The sequence below is a fragment of the Melanostigma gelatinosum genome, assembly GCF_949748355.1.
Source record: "Melanostigma gelatinosum genome assembly, chromosome: 10".
Classification (NCBI taxonomy): domain Eukaryota; kingdom Metazoa; phylum Chordata; class Actinopteri; order Perciformes; family Zoarcidae; genus Melanostigma; species Melanostigma gelatinosum.
In genome coordinates this window covers 26,263,251-26,287,769 of record NC_136643.1, presented here as the reverse complement: position 1 = coordinate 26,287,769, position 24,519 = coordinate 26,263,251, and the positions used below count along the sequence as shown (strand labels likewise).

Sequence of the window (24,519 nt, the reverse complement as noted above, 5' to 3'; positions counted from 1 at the left end):
TTACACTCTGATTGTTAACGATAAACTTTATTTACACTCTGATTGTTAACGATAAACTTTATTTACACTCTGATGGTTAACGTTAAACTTTATTTACACTCTGATGGTTAACGTTTAACTTTATTTACACTCTGATTGTTAACGATAAACTTTATTTACACTCTGATGGTTAACGTTAAACTTTATGTACACTCTGATGGTTAACGTTAAACTTTATTTACACTCTGATGGTTAACGTTAAACTTTATTTACACTCTGATGGTTAATGATAAACTTTATTTACACTCTGATTGTTAACGATAAACTTTATTTACACTCTGATGGTTAACGTTAAACTTTATGTACACTCTGATGGTTAACGTTAAACTTTATGTACACTCTGATGGTTAACGTTAAACTTTATGTACACTCTGATGGTTAACGTTAAACTTTATTTACACTCTGATGGTTAATGATAAACTTTATTTACACTCTGATGGTTAACGTTAAACTTTATTTACACTCTGATGGTTAACGTTAAACTTTATTTACACTCTGATGGTTAACGTTTAACTTTATGTACACTCTGATGGTTAACGTTAAACTTTATTTACACTCTGATGGTTAACGTTTAACTTTATTTACACTCTGATGGTTAACGTTTAACTTTATGTACACTCTGATGGTTAACGTTAAACTTTATTTACACTCTGATGGTTAACGTTTAACTTTATTTACACTCTGATGGTTAACGTTTAACTTTATGTACACTCTGATGGTTAACGTTAAACTTTATTTACACTGTGATGGTTAACGTTAAACTTTATGTACACTCTGATGGTTAACGATAAACTTTATTTACACTCTGATGGTTAACGTTTAACTTTATGTACACTCTGATGGTTAACGTTTAACTTTATGTACACTCTGATGGTTAACGATAAACTTTATTTACACTCTGATGGTTAACGTTAAACTTTATGTACACTCTGATGGTTAACGATAAACTTTATTTACACTCTGATGGTTAACGTTTAACTTTATGTACACTCTGATGGTTAACGTTTAACTTTATTTACACTCTGATGGTTAACGTTTAACTTTATTTACACTCTGATTGTTAACGATAAACTTTATTTACACTCTGATTGTTAACGATAAACTTTATTTACACTCTGATGGTTAACGTTAAACTTTATTTACACTCTGATGGTTAACGTTTAACTTTATTTACACTCTGATGGTTAATGATAAACTTTATTTACACTCTGATTGTTAACGATAAACTTTATTTACACTCTGATGGTTAACGTTAAACTTTATGTACACTCTGATGGTTAACGTTAAACTTTATGTACACTCTGATGGTTAACGTTAAACTTTATTTACACTCTGATGGTTAATGATAAACTTTATTTACACTCTGATGGTTAACGTTAAACTTTATTTACACTCTGATGGTTAACGTTAAACTTTATTTACACTCTGATGGTTAACGTTAAACTTTATTTACACTCTGATTGTTAACGATAAACTTTATTTACACTCTGATTGTTAACGATAAACTTTATTTACACTGTGATGGTTAACGTTTAACTTTATTTACACTCTGATGGTTAACGTTTAACTTTATTTACACTCTGATTGTTAACGATAAACTTTATTTACACTGTGATGGTTAACGTTTAACTTTATTTACACTCTGATGGTTAACGTTTAACTTTATTTACACTCTGATGGTTAACGTTAAACTTTATTTACACTGTGATGGTTAATGTTAAACTTTATTTACACTCTTTTTTCACGTTAATATAAAATAGATATTAGAGATGAATTATGATGTTTAACTTCCTAACACGAGCTATAAGCACATTATACATCAATAAAACTGTTTTCATGAAAATATCAATATTCTGGATCCCTGTAGACCAGCTGCTCTACTCAAACAACAAAGAGATCTGTATCTGCTGATATGGATCAAAATTTGTATTATTGGCAGGAAGAAAGTGTGATCTTTTATTCTGATAACGATCTCGTGACTTTTATGATCCGTTGCTCCTCTAGAAGATAGTGTTTAAACATCCTGAAGTTTCCTTTAAGCCCACAGTCATTACCTGAAATAGTGTCTGCAAACACATTCACACCGTTCCTCAACATAACACACAAAGTACACTGAACAAATATTATGCTCGCCGTGGGTCTTGGAGCCATAATTGAATTCCACCTCTTTGCCTTCATCAGCATCCGGCCTTCTCTCCATCACATCTCTCTTTGTCTCTCTATGTCTCTCTTTGTCTCCGTCTGTCTCTCTCTGTCGCCCTCTCTCTAAATGAATGCATAGAGTCCTGCTCTTTATTATTTAATGCCTCCTGTAGTTAGTGTGAAGTATGTGTAGGTGGCCAGATGCATATTTATTTCTTTCCCAGCTATATATACAGAAATGATCCTCTATAGAGCCAGATGTACAGTATAGGATGTACAGTATACAGTATAGGATGTAGTCAACATTGTGCCTTATTTAAATAGCGCAGTGCATCTGAGTAGATTGATCTCATAAAGTAAAGTGTTGATGCAGTTATGTGGCCTCTTCTCTCCTCTCGTAATTCAATTCAGTGAAGCTTTATTGGAAAGAAAAACATGTTTGCACAGCATATACACAAACAAAATCATATAAATAATGCTATCGGTACAGGGGATGTATAACAAGCTGTCGCTGAAGGAGAATCATGTGGATTATATAAAGATGAAAGAAAAATACTTCACATGAGAAGATGCTGAGACGGGATACGTTTTATAGGCAAGAACATAATATTTCAGTGGTTCTGTTTCACCGAAGAGTGTTTAAATAAGCTCTTTTATTCAAGTAAAGGAAGGAGTGTGGAGTGTTTTCAATGAAGACCCGTTCCACTGGCTAATCGGTTACTCATCATACAGTTTGAAAATTAGATTCAGGGTCTGTCCACGGTGGACCGGTCTCTGCTGGAGGATCTGGGTCTGTCCACGGTGGTCCGGTCTCTGCTGGAGGATGTGGGTCTGTCCACGGTGGACCGGTCTCTGCTGGAGGATCTGGGTCTGTCCACGGTGGACCGGTCTCTGCTGGAGTCTGAGCTGAAGGAGGTTCTGGTGAACCTGCATGAGTTCATCTGGTTTCACCAGAATCCGACCCGGTGGCTCCGATGACGAGCTTTAAGAATAACTCTATAGAAACAGACCATCTCCTCTCTGATGGTCTCTGTACTGATGGAGGTCTGATAGAGGATCAGGACTAAACTGAGACTGGTTGATATAGAGGATCGGGACTACACTGAGACTGGTTCAGGACCAGGTAACAGTTCTTGGTAGTATCTTTGACTCTTCTTTTTCCTCTCAGAGACTCAGAGGGCCGTAAGCTCTGTAAGAAAGTGAAGGTGGACCCGAGCTCTAAGCCTGGAGGAGCAGAGCTGCTGCACTACAAGTGAGTAACCAGGAACTCTTTCCACACCTCGGTGCTTTCTGGGGAAGTGATGCCGGTGTTTCTCATCTCAAGAGGCGAGTAGTTCACCGTTCACTCTCCTGGTGTTTCAGAGACGGGACGTTCCACACGGAGTACAGCCGGCCGGCCACCTTCAAGGTGAGTTCATCATCTGAGATCCTGCATTCATTACACCAGCTGTGTGTTTACTATGGCTCTTCACGTGCAGTATTCATTAACTATATTGTACTTCTCTGTGCAGCCCAGTGTGTCCGTGTCCACTTAATGTGTTCATTTAGTTTGATAAGAGCGACTTCACGCCGCCTGCTCATTTAGATTGTGGATGAGCAATTAAGGGAAATATAAATAAATAATGTGTTTTCTCTGACTAATGTTGTTCTATTTCAAAATGTTATGTCCAGGCCTGTATTAATAGTCCAACGTAAAAGAAACTTCAATTAATAGCTGAGGCTCTTTTGACTCTCCAGGTGTGGCTACAGATAAACAGCAGGTAACATGTTACACATCGTGACAGCGGTTAGATTCTCCACTATTACATCATTCAGTTCATTTCATGAAAACCACTGACGTGGAATTCATTCTGCATCATAAACACGAGCGGTCATAAAGTCTGAATATGTGTCCGTTCCTCCATTATTTATATTCCTTTAATCCGTAACGGTCCACAGATCATAGGAGTAAAAATGTTGTTATAGCTTGATGTCTGGTAACGAAGGTTTAGTTCTATTTGTTATATTTTGTTGCAAATCGATGGTGGAACATTGCTTTTGTTCTTGCAGTGTCAGTTGATTTCATTCAGCATCAGTGGCTCATTGATTCTTACATTAACAGGAGAACACCTCCGGTTCTTTAGAGTGAAGTCAATCCTTCCTGTGTTGAAGCTGCATTCTCTCTAGTGTCCACCAGGGGGCGACTCCTCTGGTTGTATAGAAGTCTATAGAAAATGACTCTACTTCTCTCTTGATTTATTACCTCAGTAAACATTGTAAACATGAGTTTATGTCTCAATCTCTAGTTTCAAGTCTTCTTCAATACAGCATGATGTTCATTTAGTACATTATGGTCCATTTAGAGTCACACAGACCATAAAGCAGGGGATGCTTTAGGGCGGGGCTACACAGTGATTGACAAGTACAACCAGAGCGTTGTACTTGTTTTTGTCTTACAACTCTTAATACTTTCAAAGTGTGTTTTCACTTCATCAAATACTTGATCGTCGTACTCAGCGTTCAGTTGTACTTAAGCCCCGCCCTCTCGTGCAAAACACCAAGATGGCGACGGACTAAACGTCAAACTCGAGGCTTGAAACTTGTCATCCTCAAACTTCATGTGAGTTAATGAGAACTCACGAGAGACTTTGTTTTTAGTCTGTTTATGATTTATTATTCTACATGCTGGTGTGTGTTGCTCGTGTTTCTTTCCCTGGCAGATGGAAAAAGGCCTCTGAAACAATAAAACTTCCAAAAAGTCTTGAGTTTTTTAAACCATTAATAACCAAGTTAATCCCGATAACATCAAGCACACTAAATATTCCGCCCGTGTCCACGCTGTCATGTTGCAGCGCTGCTGGAGGAAATATTTCCTGCTGTTTCCTCCGTGAACATATGGTTCATGATATTTACACGGAGGTTTACCGGGCCCATCACCAGAGACTTTAAGGTACTGAAGCAGCTTTGACACCTCTTGGATGGACAAACATGTTGAGCTCTATATGAGGTCACATCTGTCTTTATGCTGTATACTGTGTGTATATATAAACTCTGTCATTCACAGGATCATTTAGTGAAGTTGTTGGATGATCTAAAGTTCTAAAAGAGTCTTCTTCTTTTGTTTCTGCTCCCTTCAGTCCATGGTTGCGTTCTTGAAAGACCCGTCAGGACCCGCTCTGTGGGAGGAGAACCCTGAAGCCAAAGACATCGTCCACATAGAGGCAGAGAAAGTAAGTAGTGACCGAAATAACCTTTAGAGCTTTAGGGGTGAACTGTACAGAAGGTTTGGCTGCACTGTTAACTGAAGGAAAATTCAACTACACGGACCAGGATGCATTGCACGCAAGCTTCTGTCCAACGTTGCCTCTGCGCCCCCCCTACCCCCCACATGTCACTCACCTAAGTAGCTGACTGAGATTAAGACCAGAGGGTATCAAGACCGAGACCAGGGGGTATTGAGACCGAGACAAGACTGACACCAGGGGGTATTGAGACCAAGACAAGACCGAGACCAGAGGGTATCAAGACCGAGACAAGACCGAGGCCAGAGGTTATCAAGACCGAGACAAGACCGAGATCAGAGGGTATCAAGACCGAGACAAGACCGAGATCAGAGGGTATCAACACCGAGACAAGACCGAGATCAGAGGGTATCAAGACCGAGACAAGACCGAGATCAGAGGGTATCGAGACCGAGATCAGAGGGTAACAAGACCGAGACAAGACCGAGATCAGAGGGTATGGAGATCGAGACAAGACCGAGATCAGGGGGTATTGAGACCAAGACAAGACCGAGACCAGAGGGTATTGAGACCAAGACAAAACCGAGATCAGAGGGTATTGAGACCAAGACCGAGACCAGAGGGTATTGAGACCAAGACAAGACCGAGATCAGAGGGTATTGAGACCAAGACAAGACCGAGATCAGAGGGTATTGAGACCAAGACCGAGACCAGAGGGTATTGAGACCAAGACAAGACCGAGATCAGAGGGTATTGAGACCAAGACCGAGACCAGAGGGTATTGAGACCACAACAAGACCGACACCAGAGGGTATCAAGACTGAGACAAGACCGAGATCAGGGGGTATTGAGACCGAGACAAGATCGACACCAGAGGGTATCGAGGAGGTAGCAGTCCACTCCTCCCCTCTCTTACTCCTCCTCTCTTCTCATCTCCTCCTTTCTCCTCCTCTCCTCCTCCTCTTCTCTCTTGATCAGCAGCATAATCTGACTCAGCAGCATGTCCAACAAAATGAATCAAAATATCGTATCTTGGTTCAGTGTCAAAGATCAAAGAGCTGCTCAGCGTTCTTCATGAAGTCACACTTCACTCACATCAAGCTCCTAAAAACGCTGGATGCAAGCAGCAGCTTTGACCGCTCTCCAATGAAATAAACCCGGAGGCTTGTTGAAGGTGTCAACAGAGGATGGTGCTGAATATGGGTGTGTTTTTAGAGGAGCAGAAGAAGAAAGTCCCATTTTCTCTTTCTTCATGTTGTGTAAACAGTCACATAAAGTGCGGAGAAAGCAAAGATGATGATGATGAGTTTTTTAAATTTCAGAGCTAAACAGATAAATCCACCCTGACACCAAGCTTTAGTCAACACTCTGCTTATAATATATATATATATCTATATCTATCTATATATATAGATATATAGATATATATATCTATATATATATCTATATCTATAGATATCTATATCTATATAGATATATATAGATATATATAGATATATATATATATCTATATATATATATATATATAGATATATATATATATATATATATATATATATATATAGATATATATATATATATATATATATATAGATATCCCAGAGCGTAAAATTCTATTGACCGAAAGTCTGACCCCTGGCCCGAGGTGGGTTGACCCCCCTTCCACAGGAAACAGCTCGGAAGTAAACAGGAAGCACTTGACCTCCATGACGCTACCGCTAAAACGGATAATTTTCGATGTTTTTAGCGCCATGGTACCCTTGTCCACTCACAGCTTTATACTGGTTCAACGGAGAGAAAAAACGAAGGTAGTTATGATTTCTGTGTTGCATGCTGATGCTAATCGATGTACGGATTAGCCCGTTAGCTCCGAGCTAAGTGGTGGAAATATGGATTTTAAGCACACATAACGCAGATTTCTGGCCAGGATTTGGTCCTTTTATCACATATCTTCTAGATGCTTCTATGAGTAGTATATGTAGTTGTGTTTGGAGTGTGTAAAAAGTGACTTCTATGATCGTGTTGCCCATACGTTGCCCATACGTCCGGTAAATGAAATATACACATGTATACTTCTGGCTATCAAAATGAGCAATTTCTAGACGCTACTTATGAGCCCCCCTCCCCCCAGAGCCCCCAAATTCGGGGGCGTCGTGCTTAAGAGGTTTTAATTATCTTCTTACTCTCTCTCTTTCTGTCTCCCTTTCTCTCTCTCTGTCTCTCGCTCTCTCTCTGTCTCTCTCTCTCTCTGTCTCTCGCTCTCTCTCTGTCTCTCTCTCTCCCTCTGTCTGTCTCCCCCTCTCTCTCTCTTTGAAGGACTTCAGGAAGCTTCTGAAGAAAGAGGAGAGGCCGGTCCTCCTGATGTTCTACGCTCCCTGTGAGTCCTTTTATTATTATTATTATTATTATTATTATTATTATTATTATTATTATTATTATTATTATTATTACCTTTTATAGATTGATTCAACATATTGACAGAGAATAAACAGATGTTATTGTGTGAATTCAACATTAATGATGAACCGGAGGACCAGCATTGATTCTCCTCTGAGCTATTTGGCTGTTGAATATTTACTCACATGAAGATTTATTCAACACCTGAAGAATCTAAACATGAATTGTCCTTCTTGGTATAATCTCTAAACATGTTAATAGTGTTTTAATCAGTGACTATTTGGGACAGTCACATGATCACGCCGCCACCACTTGCACAACGTGTGTATGTTTACCAGTTGATGCCTTCATCTTCTCATAAGTGTCTTCTCTTTTAATATGAAAGACTCTATATTGGGTCTTCCATCTGTTGGCAGAACTCTGCACGCTGCTGCTGACAACAACAACCAGCTCCCTCGTCGTGGACGTGTTGTGAGTCGAGTCAGAGCGAAGCTTCCCTCTGATAACGTTCTGTTGTTGTGTTATTTCTCTTTCAGGGTGCGGCGTTTGTAAGAGAATGCAGCCCGTCTTTCAGCAAGCGGCCACAGAGACCAAAGGACGATACGTAAGTCTGCTGAACTCTCTTTTTATGTTGCATCGGCTGATCTCTGATCTGCAGCCGTCCCTCTCTCTCTAATGACGTTTGCAGATTAGATGAGATGTGTCAGCACGGGTAGCTCTCTGCAGTCTGCAGGAGTACAGTGTGTCCGTCTGGCCCCTGCTTATATGTACATATTTATATATATTTGCTGCTAAACCTCAGCAAGCTTTGCACGACCCTGATCCCGTCTCTGCTGGACCTGATTTACACTTTCTGTGCTTTTGGTTTGCATGGACCCAGCGGAGATATCACAGCATCGTGCCATACGTCTGTTATTTTAATGATTCCAGAGCTTCATGTTATTGTACAGTATGACATTACTTTGTATATAATGTGTTTCTTAGCTGGTTCTCAGCTGGCACCTGTAGCAACAATGAAGGCCTAATGTGGTTCCAGCTGAAGTGCACACCCTCTGTATGGATTAAATGTCACTTCAGCCTGTCCACTCTGTGTTTACCTCCTAGCTCTCCTTCTTTTCTCCTCTTTTCTTCCTGTTTTCTTCTCCTCTCCGGTCTCTCGGGTCCCCTAAAGACCCACGTTGTCAGCTCGCAGACGAGCAGCGTTTACAACAGCGAGGAGCTCTGCTCTCAGCTGCTGTAATCTGCTTTTCTTCCAGAGATGCATGAACAAAACGCAACCACGGCCATGTGTGATGGGCGAGAGGGAAAGAAACGCTTTGTGCTGATAAACAGGAGAAGAATGTGAGGGAGGCAGCTGCCTGAGGACACAGGGAAGGAATTAAAAGATCATTAACTGCATGTTTGTTTGATTATCAAACATGCTTTTAAGTAGTGAAGATGTAATTAGCAGGATCACACACGCTCTGTGTGCAGATCAGAGAGCAGTGTGTGTGAAGCTGAGATATGTTGTCAGAGACTAATCGTGCTCCAGAGAACTATTTACATCCTAAATAGTTTGTCTGTCAGGTTGTACAACACGTCTCAGCTTCTACGTCGAGTCTCTCAGATGAATGTGGAGAGTTGTTTCCTGTGGATTTATTGCATCATGCTAACGGTAGCGTTGTGCTTCCCTCTTCTCACGGCTGCTCGTTCGTCTGTAGCTTCTTACTCCTGACGCTCAATGAATAACTTAACGATTTAAATTGTCTAAGTTCATTAAATGTCTACGCCTAGAGAAGTGTCTCCTGTTCTGTGCAGATATTTAACTTTAATAAAATAGATACTCATTAAAAAGGTCTACATTGATTCACAGTCTCTGTTTATTCTTGTCATCCATCTTCATAAACCGAAGCCCTCTGATGACGACGAACCTGTTTTCATGTTTCATCTTCTCCTCCTCCTCTTTCCTAACCCACGGCTCATTTTGCTTTACGTTCACTTATTGTATTTCTTTACTTCCAGGTACTGGCGGGGATGAATGTGCACCCGGCTGAGTTTGACGGCCTCAAGCAGGAGTACAACGTCAAAGGCTACCCGACCTTCTGCTACTTTGAGTGAGTTTGAGTCCTCTCATCCGTCTCACTGAAGGCTCGGCCCCTTCACTTCCAAGGCTGCCGACATCAGAGCGAGGCCACTTCAAACAGGACGCCCGGGCCTCTCGCACACCGGCAGACGTGACGGTGGCACACGGACAAACCTGCAGCGCTGGTCCTTGAGGTTTCACAACTGGCTTCCTCAAGGTGTAAAGGAGGACGTCTGTTATTCCCTTTGAGAGAAAGTAAACTCAAAGGAGGAGGGAGCGACCGCAGAGCGCAGTTTATACTCACGTGACTGTGACTAATAGTTCACTGGTAAAAACATGAACATAGAAACAGGAGGTGTTAAAACTCCATGTGAGTAAATATTCATCAGATGAAGCACACGGCTGGTTAGTTAGCTCGCTCGCTAGCTTTAATGCTACTCTGGCTACAGACAATGTAGCTTTTAAAATCTGATCGTTTCAGTGTACTGGCTCACAAGTACATGACGTCAAAGCTGGTAGCGTCTTACACAGCGGGGGGCCGAGAGTGTGGCCGATGGTGTTTGTTCATTCCGGACCCCCCCCAGCCTGGAGCCTCGTCCTCATATTTACAACCGAGCGCTTCTTATTCCTCCAGCTTTATCAGCCCCACTTTCCACATTAAACACTCTCTCATTCCAGCCCCGGCCTTTTAATTAGACCGGGACTGATTAAGTGCCGTTGTGGTTAGTCAGTGTGTGTGTGTGTGTGTGTGTGTGCAGGCACACGCACAAGTCCACTCATGTGTGCAGCTGAGCCGGAGCCAGTCTGTTAGCCGGCGGCGCATTAGCGTCAGAGCTAACGACCGTCCGAGCCCATCGGCTCCAGTGATGAGCGCCCTCCCTGATAAACAGCAGCTAATCACTGCTGGCTACTAATCTGCATCGACGCCGCTGGACTTAATCTCGTCCGCTGCACCATGAGAGCCGAGTGTTCAAGATCTTTGCACCTCGTCCCAGTCCTGCGGATTAAGAAAGCTGACAACACAGCAGAGGAACAATCACAGTGGAAGGACTTGGGCTTCTGGGGCCTCGCTGTGTCCTTTAACCAAAAGAAAGACATTCATCCGACTTGATTTCTACAATGTTTCTGTGTATTTCACTGCAGCAGAGATAAAGAAGAGAACATAGAGCCGCTCATGAATCTCCCTGAGCAGCAGCTCACTTAAACATGCAAAGTTTTGAGCTGCAAAGTCCAGTGCGTGTAATCGTGTGTCACCTTTTTAACCTGTCTGGAGCTTTAAAGCATCCTCTAGTGTTCTTACAGACGCTCCGAGCTGCCCAGAGCCGGCTCCTGTTGACGCTGATCCTTCAGCTCCTGGGGGGCCGAGAGAGGAGGAGATAAACTGTGAAGCGAATCTCCTCAGAGATGCTTTGAGCTCATTTCAAATGCATTACGAGTCGCTTGGCATTTCTTAAATGCGAACATGCCGAACACGTGGAATGACTATCAATCACTGTTGAAGTTTCTTCCCCGTAAAACATTCTCCTGCTGGACTTGCCCGTTCTGTTTCACTCGTCTCAGATATTCTTTGCCCTCGCTTCACGTGCACTAACCCCACTACTCGTCACAGCAACAGGTTGTGATTGGTCCGCTTGGTGGCGTCTGGTTTCCTGTGGAGCACAGAAACAGAAGAAGAACCCTCAATGCTCGTACACGCCTCCTCCACACCTCTATCTTTTCTGCGTCGCAGTAATTTCAGTTTGAGGACAAATAGTTTAGTATCACATTGAACAGATTTCATGTGGTTTTAAAACTCGTGTCCATTTACTGTCCGGTGGTTCAGAGATGGTCTTGGTCTTGTGCTCTGTTTCAGGAAGGGGAAGTTCCTCCACCACTACGAAGACTACGGAGCCACAGCCAAAGACATCGCCGACTGGATGAAGAAGTGAGTATCACCCTCATCACCCTCTGGAGATGCTGTTAGACGTGTTGAAGGGACGGTAGAGATTCTACACAGTCAGTGTTTTACGACAGTAGATGGAGCAAAGCAATGTACTTTGTGTGCATTTTAGACTCCTAAAAGAATCCGTTGAAGTGAGCGCTATATTTAGAATGTTTGACCTTCATGACGGTGAACTGAAGCTGTTCTCTCTGATCTCTCCAAACACACCAGCCTCCTTATGAACAGGTTCAACCTCTCAGAGCACAGGGGCTGCTGCTCCGTCTCTCACTGTGTCTGTGTTGTTGTTATTGTGAGACTTCAGTGTTTTAAAGTGTTGAGATTTACTAAAGTCACTCAACAAGTGTTGGAGTCGGGTGTGTTTGAAGAGAGGAAAGGGCCGTCTGAAAGCTCTCCCTGTAAAGATTTTATTTTATATATAAAGTACATTCAGCTTCCAAATGTCCAGCATCACCTCTTCCCTGGTCTTCATCACACCTCTTCCTCGCCCTGACTCACCTTGCCACGGTGTCATCCCTCTACACCTGCTCCGCTCTGCTCTTCCTCACCTCTCTGCCCGTAACCCCGTGCCTCTCCTGCCTCCCTTCACAGTGTTACGGGCTCTGGACAGCCGTGACCGGCCGGCGGGCGCAGCGCTGCAGCTCTTTAACAGCTGTCACAGGAAGCGGAGCGAGACGGCCTGAGATGTGTTCTGAGTTCTGCTCTCTTTAAGCCACAGCAGCAGAACTACTGAACTGCGTGCGGTTGGAGGAGCTCAGCCCAACAGAGATCAGAGTAGACGCTGCAGCGTGATAATAAATGTCAGTAACGTTAATAAGAAGTAAAAATGATCACCAGTGACGTCGGAGCTTATCAATAGTATGATCTTTAATTATTCAGCATCGGGGCTCCTTCTGAACATAGAACGTTAGTGTCTCTTGATCTACTGTCTGCTAGTGTTTGTCCATTCTGGGCTGCCGTAGAAACATGGCGGACTCCCTCCCGTCTGTTTCCTGCTCTGTTTGGCCCAAAACTAAAATATCTTCACGTGCATGGAGTGACCTGCATTTGCACATTAAATATGTTCCACATGGTAGAACGGAGGCACACCCGCCATCCTCTTTTCATCTGGAGATCCTGTAGACGAGGAAAAGCTCAAAGCTTTTTCAATAAACGGTGTTAAAAGGTTTTTCAGGACAGTCTGAATTTGCTGCGTTGATATTTGATAGACTCCCTGCCTCCCATCTTTCATCTCCTCTGCCCCGTTTCTCACCTCTAGTTCCTCTTCAGATTCAGCGGTCTCCTTTTCTGTATCTCTGTTTTCACCAGATTCCATCTTTACTCTTTGACAGGAGCAACAGAAGTCACAATCTGAAAGTCAAACAGGGAAACTGTTTCTTACTTTTCCAACATCAAAACATGACTCGACGTTTACTTGGTACCAATCCCGACTTACTTACCCTCGACTCTAGAGCAGTGGTCACCAACCTTTTTAAGCCCAAGAGCCCCGCCCTCTGCCTTGGTGACGGGCAAGATCTACCTGTTGAGGCGCTGAGAGACGAAGCCTGTCCAGACCAGGGGCGTCTCTAGGATCTAAAGAAAGGGGGCGTAGCCCCAAGGGGAGCATGTTTGCCTGCGCAGCGCACGCCAATGTGTTTTGGGGCGAAAATCCATTGTTTCAGACAGTTCATAGACTGGTTCAATCAGAAAGAGAGTGATGTTGCTCTTAGTTCTGCTTGCATTCAGTATATGAAAACACAAGAGACACAATTTAAGGGTCACGGTGAAATTTGACAACACAAATATGAACTTTTCTCAAATAAAGAGAGAAATTATTGTCCTGCTTGTAAAGGAAAGACGGATGAACTCGCTTTCATATCCGCGTCACTCCCAAATCCTAACTCTTAAAGCGACGCACACAATGGATGCAGAATGGACCTGACAGGGTCAACTTTTGACTTGTTTTATTATTCAATCAGTCTGAAGTTGCTTTCGCGTTGCCTGTGGAGTCTGTCGAATGTGCACACGTCTCTTCGGTTGCGTGGTGCCCTTATAAGGCGCTGGCGGGGCGTTTCTGTGTGCACTTCAGGAAATGTGCGAGAATGAGGCCCAATGTGTTTCTCAATTTATTTTTGTTTTAGCGACAGGGAAAGTCTCCGAGATCGACGGGTTGGTGACCACTGCTCTAGAGTCTGGTCTTATTATATAAGTGGACGCAGACGTAAGAGTCTCTGAGACGAAAGAGGCAGAACAGAACTGGACCTGATAAGAGCAGCTCCGGTCCCTGATGAACCCTGATCCTGAGCTCTTCATATATCAGAGGGATGCACATTAAAGCGATGACATTCTGGAGAAACGTGGAGAGGAGGAGGAGATGCAGTGTTTTTTAAAAGATATCCAGTCTCAGAGAGAGAGAGGTTGCGTGTCTTTTAAAAGGACTTGTAAAATGAACTGCTTACGTTCATCTTCTGGTCGTTGGCTCTGCAGCGTTGGACTCCGTCATCGAGGGCGGGGCTGCTTCGGTCCAGATGTGTGTGTGTGTGTGTGACATGTTGGGTGGAGAGCGGGTTGACAGCTGTGTTTGATTTCTGCTCCGTGCGGAGTACACGCCAGCTGCAACGTGACTGCTTTTACTTAAAAATGTAAACGTCCCTCGCCTCTGTTGCCCCCCCCCCCCCCCCCCCCCTTACTTCCTGTTTCAGCCCTCAGCCCCCCCAGCCGAAGACCCCCGAGGTGCCGTGGACGGAGACGGACTCCCCGGTGTTCCACCTGACCGACGAGTCCTTTGGCGGCTTCCTGGAGGAGCATCCTGCAGCGCTCATCATGTTCTACGCCCCCTGTGAGTAACAGTCAGTTATTGATCAGCACAAGAACCAACAACCAGAAACCTGGAAGATATTACATCTACTGCACACTATACCGATACCTGACATGTGTCTAACAATGAAGAAATGTATTAAACACGCTCCTTTAAACGTCATCAATACAGCAGAGAGGAGTTCCACTTCAGTCCTTCCTGCATCAGAACTCTTTATCTAGTCAGACCAAGAGCATCACAGCATCACACTCATCCTCGCAGCTCTTCATCGTGGCGCCATGTGGTTCACATAAGGCCGCTCGTCATTGTGTTGTTCACACACCACACTGCTGTTGTGAACGTTTGTGAACACGAAGCCACATTCTCTCGCTGGTGTTCCTCAGTTTGCTCTGCTTTGGTCGTGCGTGTTCATCCACACAAGATCCGGCCTCGTGCAGATCCATCAGAATCACATTCAGCAGCTACGACGACGCACAATATTCCCTGGTCTTTGAATGTGTCTGCGTCCTCTTTACTTCCCCCCATCCTTCCTCCCCCCATCCATCCTCCCCCCCCATCCATCCTCCCCCCCATCCTTCCTCCCCCCATCCTTCCTCCCCCCATCCTTCCCCCCCCCATCCTTCCTCCCCCCATCCATCCTCCCCCCATCCATCCTCCCCCCCATCTTCCTCCCCCCATCCATCCTCCCCCCCATCCATCCTCCCCCCATCCTTGCTCCCCCCATCCTTGCTCCCCCCCATCCTCCCCCCCATCCATCCTCCCCCCCATCCTTCCTCCCCCCCATCCATCCTCCCCCCCATCCTTCCTCCCCCATCCATCCTCCCCCCCATCCATCCTCCCCCCATCCTTCCTCCCCCCATCCATCCTCCCCCCCATCCTTCCTCCCCCCCCATCCATCCTCCCCCCCATCCTTCCTCCCCCCATCCATCCTCCCCCCCATCCATCCTCCCCCCCATCCTTCCTCCCCCCATCCATCCTCCCCCCCATCCATCCTCCCCCCCATCCATCCTCCCCCCCATCCTTGCTCCCCCCATCCATCCTCCCCCCCATCCTTGCTCCCCCCATCCTTCCTCCCCCCATCCATCCTCCCCCCCATCCATCCTCCCCCCCATCCATCCTCCCCCCCATCCTTGCTCCCCCCATCCATCCTCCCCCCCATCCATCCTCCTCCCCATCCTTCCTCCCCCCCATCCTTCCTCCCCCATCCTTCCTCCCCCCATCCTTCCTCCCCCCCATCCTTCCTCCCCCCATCCTTCCTCCCTTCCCCATCCTTCCTCCCTTCCCCCTCTCTGTAAACACCCATGCGTGAATAGAGGGTCTTCTTCCCCGAGCTTTCACCATAACGATGATTCATTGTTTTTCCTAAATTTCATCACATACTTTGCTGCAGAGTTTTCATTCCTCCGGGTTGCCGGCAGCGCTGCGCTCCACACCAGAGAAGAAGAAAAACACTCCAACTGTTAAAGCGATAAAAAAAGATAGACGACATCTTTGACTCTCACTGCTACATCGACTCATTACTCACTGCCTGAAACTCACATATTTAAACCAACTTCTGCAAGTTGTGCAAGAGTGCTCAGCAGCCAGTCACACACACACACACACACACACACACACACACACACACATGTGCAACTATCAAACATGTATTTCATACCGTGACACAAACATTTATTGCACACAATTACCCCTCGTATCTCTGTCTCGCACACTCGGCCTGCTGCCTCGGTGCAGGTTTCTTAATGGCCGTGCTGTCAGAGTGAGATTAATGCTCTCCAAACCTCCATCGGCGCCCGTCCCTGCGTCCTCTGAGCAGCACTCTGTGGGGTTGTTTGCACGCAGCGTTCCTTACGGCGTTAAAAAACTAAAAACATCCAGCTGAGCGCTCCGTGAGCCTGATTATGTTCAGGAACGAAGAAAAGCTAAACAAACCGCCGATGTTAGCAGGAAGAAAAAGGAAATGATTGAAGACAGAAGGTTGTTCCTGCAGATATGGCTTTAACCCTCTCAACCCCAAAACCAGCCAGCGGGATTATAAAGCCTGTTTTCTTTAAGTAGTCGCAGAAACTACACGTTTAACACAGCAAGAAGATGTTTAAAAATCCCACGGTCCTTGAACACATCATGGTGAACGCCTCCGTCAGAAAAAGCAACAAAAGCAAAGCTTAGCATCTTGATATTTAATCAACAACATTTCATTCTACATGTCTCATTTAAAATAAAGCGTCTACTTTAACCAGACTGTGTAAAAACTATGATGTCATGATTGATTCATCTGAGACCAACAGTCATGTGACTACAAGGAGGAGACACTTTGGCTGAACTACAGGAAGAGAGGAGAGGGGAGGGGGGGAGAGAGCAGAGAGGGAGGATGTTAAAATATAAATAGTTTAATATTTATAACATGTAGAGCCTCCAATTTTTTCCCAACATTGTTAACACTTGTGGACACTTGGAAAAATGGATGTATAGATTTCTGTGTTTTCCAATTTTTGGAAAATACTTTCGAAAACAAATTAAACTTGCGTTTTTCGTATCTTTTTTATGATTTATGTCATTCTAACTGTTATTCTGCACTAAAGACATCTGCACTTCATCCTCCTTCCATCCTTCCTCCATCCTCCCTCCTCCCTCCCTCCATCCTTCCTCCTTCCTCCTTCCTCCATCCTCCCTCCTCATCCATCCATCCTCCCTCCTTCATCCTCCCTCCCTCCTCAGCGTGCATCTGTTTTTATTCCGGCCTCTGTGGTCGAGTGTGAGCTCCTCTCCACAGTCTGAATCAGCAGTATTTCCCATCATGCACCACTTGTTCTGAATGCGGCTGATGTAGGACGGACACTCGGAGGGTTTTTCTCTGTTGCTCATCAGTTTTGAAGGGTCAGACTTTTGTCCTTTCAGTCTCTCCGTCTGTCCTCTGAACACCATCTCCTGTGCCGTCACGAGGCATACATCACTTGATTTATAGCCGCTGTCGGCTCCACATTCTATCCTGAATAAAAGAATTCCTGAACTGTTTTGACAAGGGCAATTTAGCAGCTTTTGGAAATGCACCAAGTTTGTTTTCATGCATCTGTGCACGACGGCGCTCTGAGCACATAACGAGCAGCGCTCACCCTCCATCAAACGGCACATTCATCACATACACAGTCCAGATAAACTGTGCTTCACACAAAGAACACAATGAAGAGCTCGCTGCTCGTGCAATATTAAGCACCTCAACACCAGACGGGACTTTCATTTGTTCCGGTTTGAGCTCCAAGGGAGAAGAAAAAGCTGCAAACACTCCAGATAGTACACAGTTATACTACAAGACACAGAAGTAATACTTCATTAGAGGACACAGAGGTACAATAGGTCCCTGATGGTGAAACTTATTTCATTCTGTTTTCATTTTAATTTCAAGAGCTGGGAGATCATTCATATTATAATTTAGACTCAGTGGAATCAGACTTTATATATATATATATATATATATATATATATATATATATATATATATATATATATATATATAAATATAACAACAATATATGTATGTATATGTATGTATATGTATGCATACGTACGCGTATATATATGTACATATGTGTACATATATATACATATGTATACGTATATATCTGTATATATATATATGTGTGTGTGTATATTATGTATAGATTCTGTACATAGATATGGAACACACTTTCTTCAATTAAACATGAATTTGATAATGTTATGAGATTAGTTTAGTTTATAATTTAAACCATAAAATAAACATGAACAGACATAACAGATGAATAATATCACAGAGCAGGAAGAGGAACAAAGCCAACTGGGCTCATTTGAAGCCTCAAACTATAAAATATTACAATATTACAGAGAACATAACATGAATATGCATAACATATGACCATGTAAAATATTATTGACGTACTATAAGATGTACTACTCATAGTTGTCGTATATAGATGTATGTTAATACATGAAAAATATTCCTATTAATTAACAATATTGCCTGAAACTTGGCTCATAACTGAAATATGTTTTATCATTAATTGCACCAACGAAGAAGAGGCAGAATGTGACTTATCTGCTGTTAAAAACATTTTCTTTTACAGATTTTATATTTACGATCCGTGTTTTAAGCGTTTATATTTCCTTTATATGTGAAACCAAACAACAAGACGATTCAGAAACGTCTTCTCAACTTCTTAACTTCTGAACCAGTTGTGTAGAAGTAGTCCGTCTCTTCGGTTGTTGTAAAACGCAACATCAGCTTTCTTTAATCCGTTGCTTTGATTTATTTCTCTCTTTGTACTCGAGCCCTGTTTTTCTCTTCATTTAGGTCACATTATATTCATATTTTATGATAAAAACGAACTGACAAAGTCTCTCCTCAGCATCATCAGTAGCTTTCCTTTAGAGCGCTGCTGTGCGTTACACTGCAGCGCAGTCGTGCTGTAAACACACATCACACACATCACACACACTACACACATCACACACCACACACGTCACACAGCAGAGTGTTGAACACCAGCAACACGGAGCAGAGAAAGTAGTTCCCACATCACAGATGTTCTGTGTCTGCAGATGTGTTTGTTAACTAAAGATCATTACCATCACAATAAACATGATCTATGGGACGCTGTTTCGTCAAGTCACATTTCACACACAACAAATATTATGTAATAAATAAATAAAACATTCAATCATTTATTATAATATCAAAAGTTATATTAACAATGATGCAATAAATACGAAAACTTTAATTAATTAAATAAAAATGTCTATTCACTGTTTAGTGTACATTTGTGTCATGTACACAACTGCTCTGTAAAGACAGGTACTGATGCGATGACTCATTAGAAAGCTGCGGTACAGTCACAACAGCAGGTACAGTCAACGTCTGTCACACCAACACTCCAAAATAGCAGCCGTCACTCACCAATTATGAATCATACTCTTCCCCCCCCATCCACGATAGTCCGGCAAAAACGGTCTTGTTAGATTGTTGCGGTTCCACACGATCCAATCCAGTAAAAGATTTAGTCCAAAACACATTAGTACGTCCATAAACACCCACGGGGGCTGTTGCATCATTTACAATTAGCCGGCAGATATGATTACTAGCGATCTATTTTCGCTCATAATTTCATTTTCAATGTAAACAAAGTGGTTTGTGTCCTCTCAAAATGGCTGCATTCTGCCGGTTAGATTGACACCTCATTGACCCAATGGGAGCTTCTATAGCCTCATTTGACCCAATGGGAGCTTCTATAGCCTCATTTGACCCAATGGGAGCTTCTATAGCCTCATTTGACCCAATGGGAGCTTCTATAGCCTCATTTGACCCAATGGGGGCTTCTATAGCCTCATTTGACCCAATGGGGGCTTCTATAGCCTCATGTGACCCAATGGGAGCTTCCATAGCCTCATTTGACCCAATGGGGGCTTCTATAGCCTCATTTGACCCAATGGGAGCTTCTATAGCCTCATTTGACCCAATGGGGGCTTCCATAGCCTCATTTGACCCAATGGGAGCTTCTATAGCCTCATTTGACCCAATGGGAGCTTCCATAGCCTCATTTGACCCAATGGAAGCTTCTATAGCCTCATTTGACCCAATGGGAGCTTCCATAGCCTCATTTGACCCAATGGGAGCTTCCATAGCCTCATTTGACCCAATGGGAGCTTCTATAGCGCGGTCACATTCTGGAACAGCCAACGAGAGTCCGCTTTGAAAGACAATGCCCGCCTCTCTTGCTTTCGGTAATGCTCGAGCCAATTGCAACAGAGCTTCTGAGACTCACGCTTCGCATAGCCAATGAAATTACGAAGAGAACGCTATGCAGATTCACAAGGTGCATGCTGGGAAAGGGTTTGGGAACTCAAATCTAGCACCGTCAGTGAGGTACTTATTACCGATCTTGAACACCAAAGTCTGGTTACTGTGAATTTTCAAGAATCTGTGAAAGTCAACAATGGTTCAAATACGTTGTAGATCACGTATATCGACATAAATAAGCTGCCATTGGAAGAACGAACACGTAGTTTATTGTAGCCTCGGCATTTTGCCGTGGTTACTACGAGTCTCCAAAAGCGCTTTTACGAAGACGTACTCTTAGTAAACTGTGTAAAATATTCATTTCCTGTGGTGTTGTTATCAAATTTGAACGTGTTCTAAGTACAATGGCTTCATGCTATGGTCCCATTGTGTGTTCCAGCTCATAAGTCCCAGCCATAGTTATCTGCAGGCATCTGTTGGCCAAAAAACATCCAGGCGGAAATAAAAACCTTCTGTTTCAGCGTGTTGTAGCTTCATTAGATCAATGCTAGCAGCACTTACAGTGATTCTGACTGTTTGGGAAGAAACTTCAGAGTGTTACCTTTCAATAGAGACTAAAACCATACATGTGCTCCCAATGGTTCAATAAGAGCTGTCAGGTTACTTTGGGTACGCCTTGGATCGGCGTTTGAGGCAAATTTTACAGGAGTGAGAAGAGGTTAATTAAAATAGATTATATTGATTATATTGTGACAAGAATTCAAAAAAAAAAAAAAAAAAAGTTGTAAATGTAATTTCAGATTCATGACTACATAATCCATTCTATGACGCTTCTTCCTTCTTCTTTGTCCTCTTCTTGCTCTCTTTCCTTCATCTCTGTGCTCCTCTTCATCATCATCTTCGTCACTCACAGAGACACACAGCTTCTCTTAGTGAGCATACTTATTCAAACAAACCTTCAATAAGGTCATTAATGAATCACAGATGAGTGGTAGTTGGTGTGCGTTAGTCCTAACTCACTATGCGCTTCACTTCTCTACTTTGATACCCAGCTGCACGTCTTTCTCTCCATTATCCCGACGATGTCATTTCACCTCCATGAACGTATTTAGTGTTTCTATCGTTGTCTGCAGTAACATTCTGTGTCCTCACATTTCTTTTTGATGGTAAACTGTGAGACATCCTGCAGCAGTTCATGCGTTTCTTCATTTCTGTGATGTAACCAAGTGGACGTGAGTCACGAGTGCTAACGCAGTTGTGACTCCTTCAGGGTGTGGACACTGTAAGAAGATGAAGCCGGAGTACGACGGCGCTGCTCAGATACTCAACAAGGGCTCAGACGTGAGTTTCTCCTCCTCTCTGTGTGTGTGTGTGTGTGTGTGTGTGTGTGTGTGTGTGTGTGTGTGTGTGTGTGTGTGTGTGTGTGTGTGTGTGTGTGTGTGTGTGTGTGTGTGTGTGTGTGTGTGTGTGTGTGTGTGTGTGTGTGTGTGTGTGTGTGTGCGCCCTGCAGCCTTCCTCTGGATGTGTTTCTGATTAGTGGGGGCGTGTCCCTCCGTCCTCTGTGTAATCTAACACTCTCCTATAAAACTCCAGCCCGGTGACTGCAGCAATTATGTCATTCCCCCCCCCCCCCCCCCCCCAATGCTTGGACCTTCTCCTCGTGGCTCTCTGGAGGTCAATGGTAAAAAGCCGTTATCATCTAGTCTGGATGGACTGGAGCCTCTGAAGACCCAGCATGCCGTTTGTTATCTCCTCCTTCCCGCTCTGCTACAGCTCCTAATGCAGCGCTCTGACACACTGTAGATACCGACGGGGTGAGCTGCTTATTGCTGCTAAAGTAGAAGCAATAAGCAGCGGCGCTTCGGTCCTCGTTGGTCTGACGTGACGCTCTCGTCCACAGAGTCCGGGTGTGTTGGCGGCGGTGGACACCACGGTGCACAAGGCCGTAGGTGAACGCTTCAAGATCTCCGGCTTCCCGACAGTCAAGTACTTCGAGAGAGGCGAGGACAAGTACACGCTGCCGCACCTCCGGAGCAAAGACAAGCTCATCGAGTTCATGCACAAGTGAGCAGCTCCAACACCTCCAACTCCTCAAACACCTCAAACATCTCCAACACCTCCAACACCTCCAACACCTCCAACATCTCCAACATCTCAAACACCTCCAACATCTCCAACACCTCCAACATCTCAAACACCTCTAACATCTCCAACACCTCCAACATCTCCAACACCTCCAAAATCTCAAACATCTCCAACACCTCCAACACCTCCAACACCTCCAACACCTCCAACATCTCCAACATCTCCAACATCTCCAACACCTCTAACATCTCCAACACCTCCAACACATCAAACACCTCCAACACCTCCAACATCTCAAACATCTCCAACACCTCCAACACCCCCAACACCCCCAACACCTCCAACACCTCAAACACAAACACCTCCAACACCTCCAACACCTCCAACACCTCCAACACCTCCAACACCTCCAACACCTCCAACACCTCCAACACCTCCAACACATCCAACACATCAAACACCTCCAACACCTCCAACACATCAAACACCTCCAACACATCCAACATATCAAACACCTCCAACACCTCCAACACCTCAAACATCTCCAACACATCAAACACATCAAACACCTCCAACACCTCCAACACCTCAAACACCTCAAACATCTCCAACACATCAAACGCATCAAACACCTCCAACACCTCCAACACCTCCAACACATCAAACACATCAAACACATCAAACACATCAAACACATCAAACACCTCCAACACATCCAACATATCAAACACCTCCAACACCTCCAACACCTCCAACACCTCAAACATCTCCAACACATCAAACACATCAAACACCTCCAACACCTCCAACACCTCAAACACCTCAAACATCTCCAACACATCAAACGCATCAAACACCTCCAACACCTCCAACACATCAAACACCTCCAACACATCCAACATATCAAACACCTCCAACACCTCCAACACCTCCAACACCTCAAACACCTCAAACATCTCCAACACATCAAACACATCAAACACCTCCAACACCTCAAACACCTCCAACACCGCCAACACATCAAACACATCAAACACATCAAACACCTCCAACACCTCCAACACATCAAACACATCAAACACATCAAACACCTCCAACACCTCTAACAGGCTTCCTGAGTCCACTGGACCAGATGCATCCTTTTAAAGCTGGAGGACCTGCTGTGACCTCAGGGCAGAGTATCCGATCATCTTATAAGAGGCTGACGTTGAGACTTCAGCTCAGTTTATTCTCGTCGCAGTGAAGCTCCACAGAGTCAGTATTCACGTGGTCGCTTCGCTTAGTCGTGTATCTCTGAATTATTGTAACTTGACCATCAGAGCTTTCCAGACGCAACTGTCACAAATATTCACTTATAAAAGCACTATTTCCATGCCTGAGGATTTTACAACACCTTAGAAACAGGAAGTGTTCAAAATCTACTTTCAAATCAAAGAGTTTACAGGATGTTCATCTTTGTTTCTTCATGAGCTCCCCTCACGTCTCTCTTCACACCACTTCTACCTGCTTTAATAAGCGTTTGTTTTAGTTATTCTAAACATCTTTCCTCCGCCGTGTCTTCAGTCCTCAGGCTCCTCCTCCACCAGAGCAGTCCTGGGAGGACACGCCCTCCAGCGTCAGCCATCTTGGATCGGAGGATTTCCGAGAGGCGCTGAAGAAGAAGAAGCACGCTCTGGTGATGTTCTACGCTCCCTGTAAGATCACCTCACACACGATGGTTCCATGGCTCCTGCTCTGCTGCTTAGATCCGAACACTAAGTGTGAATGTGTTGCGTCCGTCTAACTCGACTGGTGTGTGATCGTTTCCTGCCTTTGAATCAGAGCGCTTACGTAGCCGCGAGCTGTCTGTCAAGCTCCTCGTCAGCAGAGTGAACCCACCTAAGACCCAGAGACACGAGGACTGAGAATAGATCTGAGCAAGAGGAGAGAACTGCTGGAAAACATTTCATAATGCAGCTTCAGCTCCGACTTTATACTCCTCTGGTTCACCTGAAGTTTCATCTGAAGGTAGAATATCTGGAGATTACATCCTGGACCAGATGTTAACAGAAAGGTCTTTTCTCTTCC

General features: G+C 44.1%; 1 protein-coding gene across 3 annotated transcripts in view; it reads left to right on the top strand.

Annotated features, from left to right (window-relative positions):
• Nucleotides 1-24,519, top strand: part of pdia5 (protein disulfide isomerase family A, member 5) — a 55,396-nt gene that overhangs the window by 18,577 nt on the left and 12,300 nt on the right. For all 3 annotated transcript variants that reach the window (XR_013772285.1, XR_013772286.1, XM_079276663.1), the window contains exons 4-14: nt 3,350-3,433; nt 3,544-3,589; nt 5,298-5,390; nt 7,719-7,779; nt 8,336-8,403; nt 9,801-9,892; nt 11,714-11,785; nt 14,482-14,618; nt 21,638-21,708; nt 22,268-22,431; nt 24,016-24,146. Coding sequence is in view for 1 of the 3 variants with exons in the window: in XM_079276663.1 (XP_079132789.1) it covers nt 3,350-3,433; nt 3,544-3,589; nt 5,298-5,390; nt 7,719-7,779; nt 8,336-8,403; nt 9,801-9,892; nt 11,714-11,785; nt 14,482-14,618; nt 21,638-21,708; nt 22,268-22,431; nt 24,016-24,146 (1,019 nt within the window). In the remaining 2 variants the exon portion in view is untranslated. The remainder of the gene's footprint in view (nt 1-3,349; nt 3,434-3,543; nt 3,590-5,297; nt 5,391-7,718; nt 7,780-8,335; nt 8,404-9,800; nt 9,893-11,713; nt 11,786-14,481; nt 14,619-21,637; nt 21,709-22,267; nt 22,432-24,015; nt 24,147-24,519) is intronic.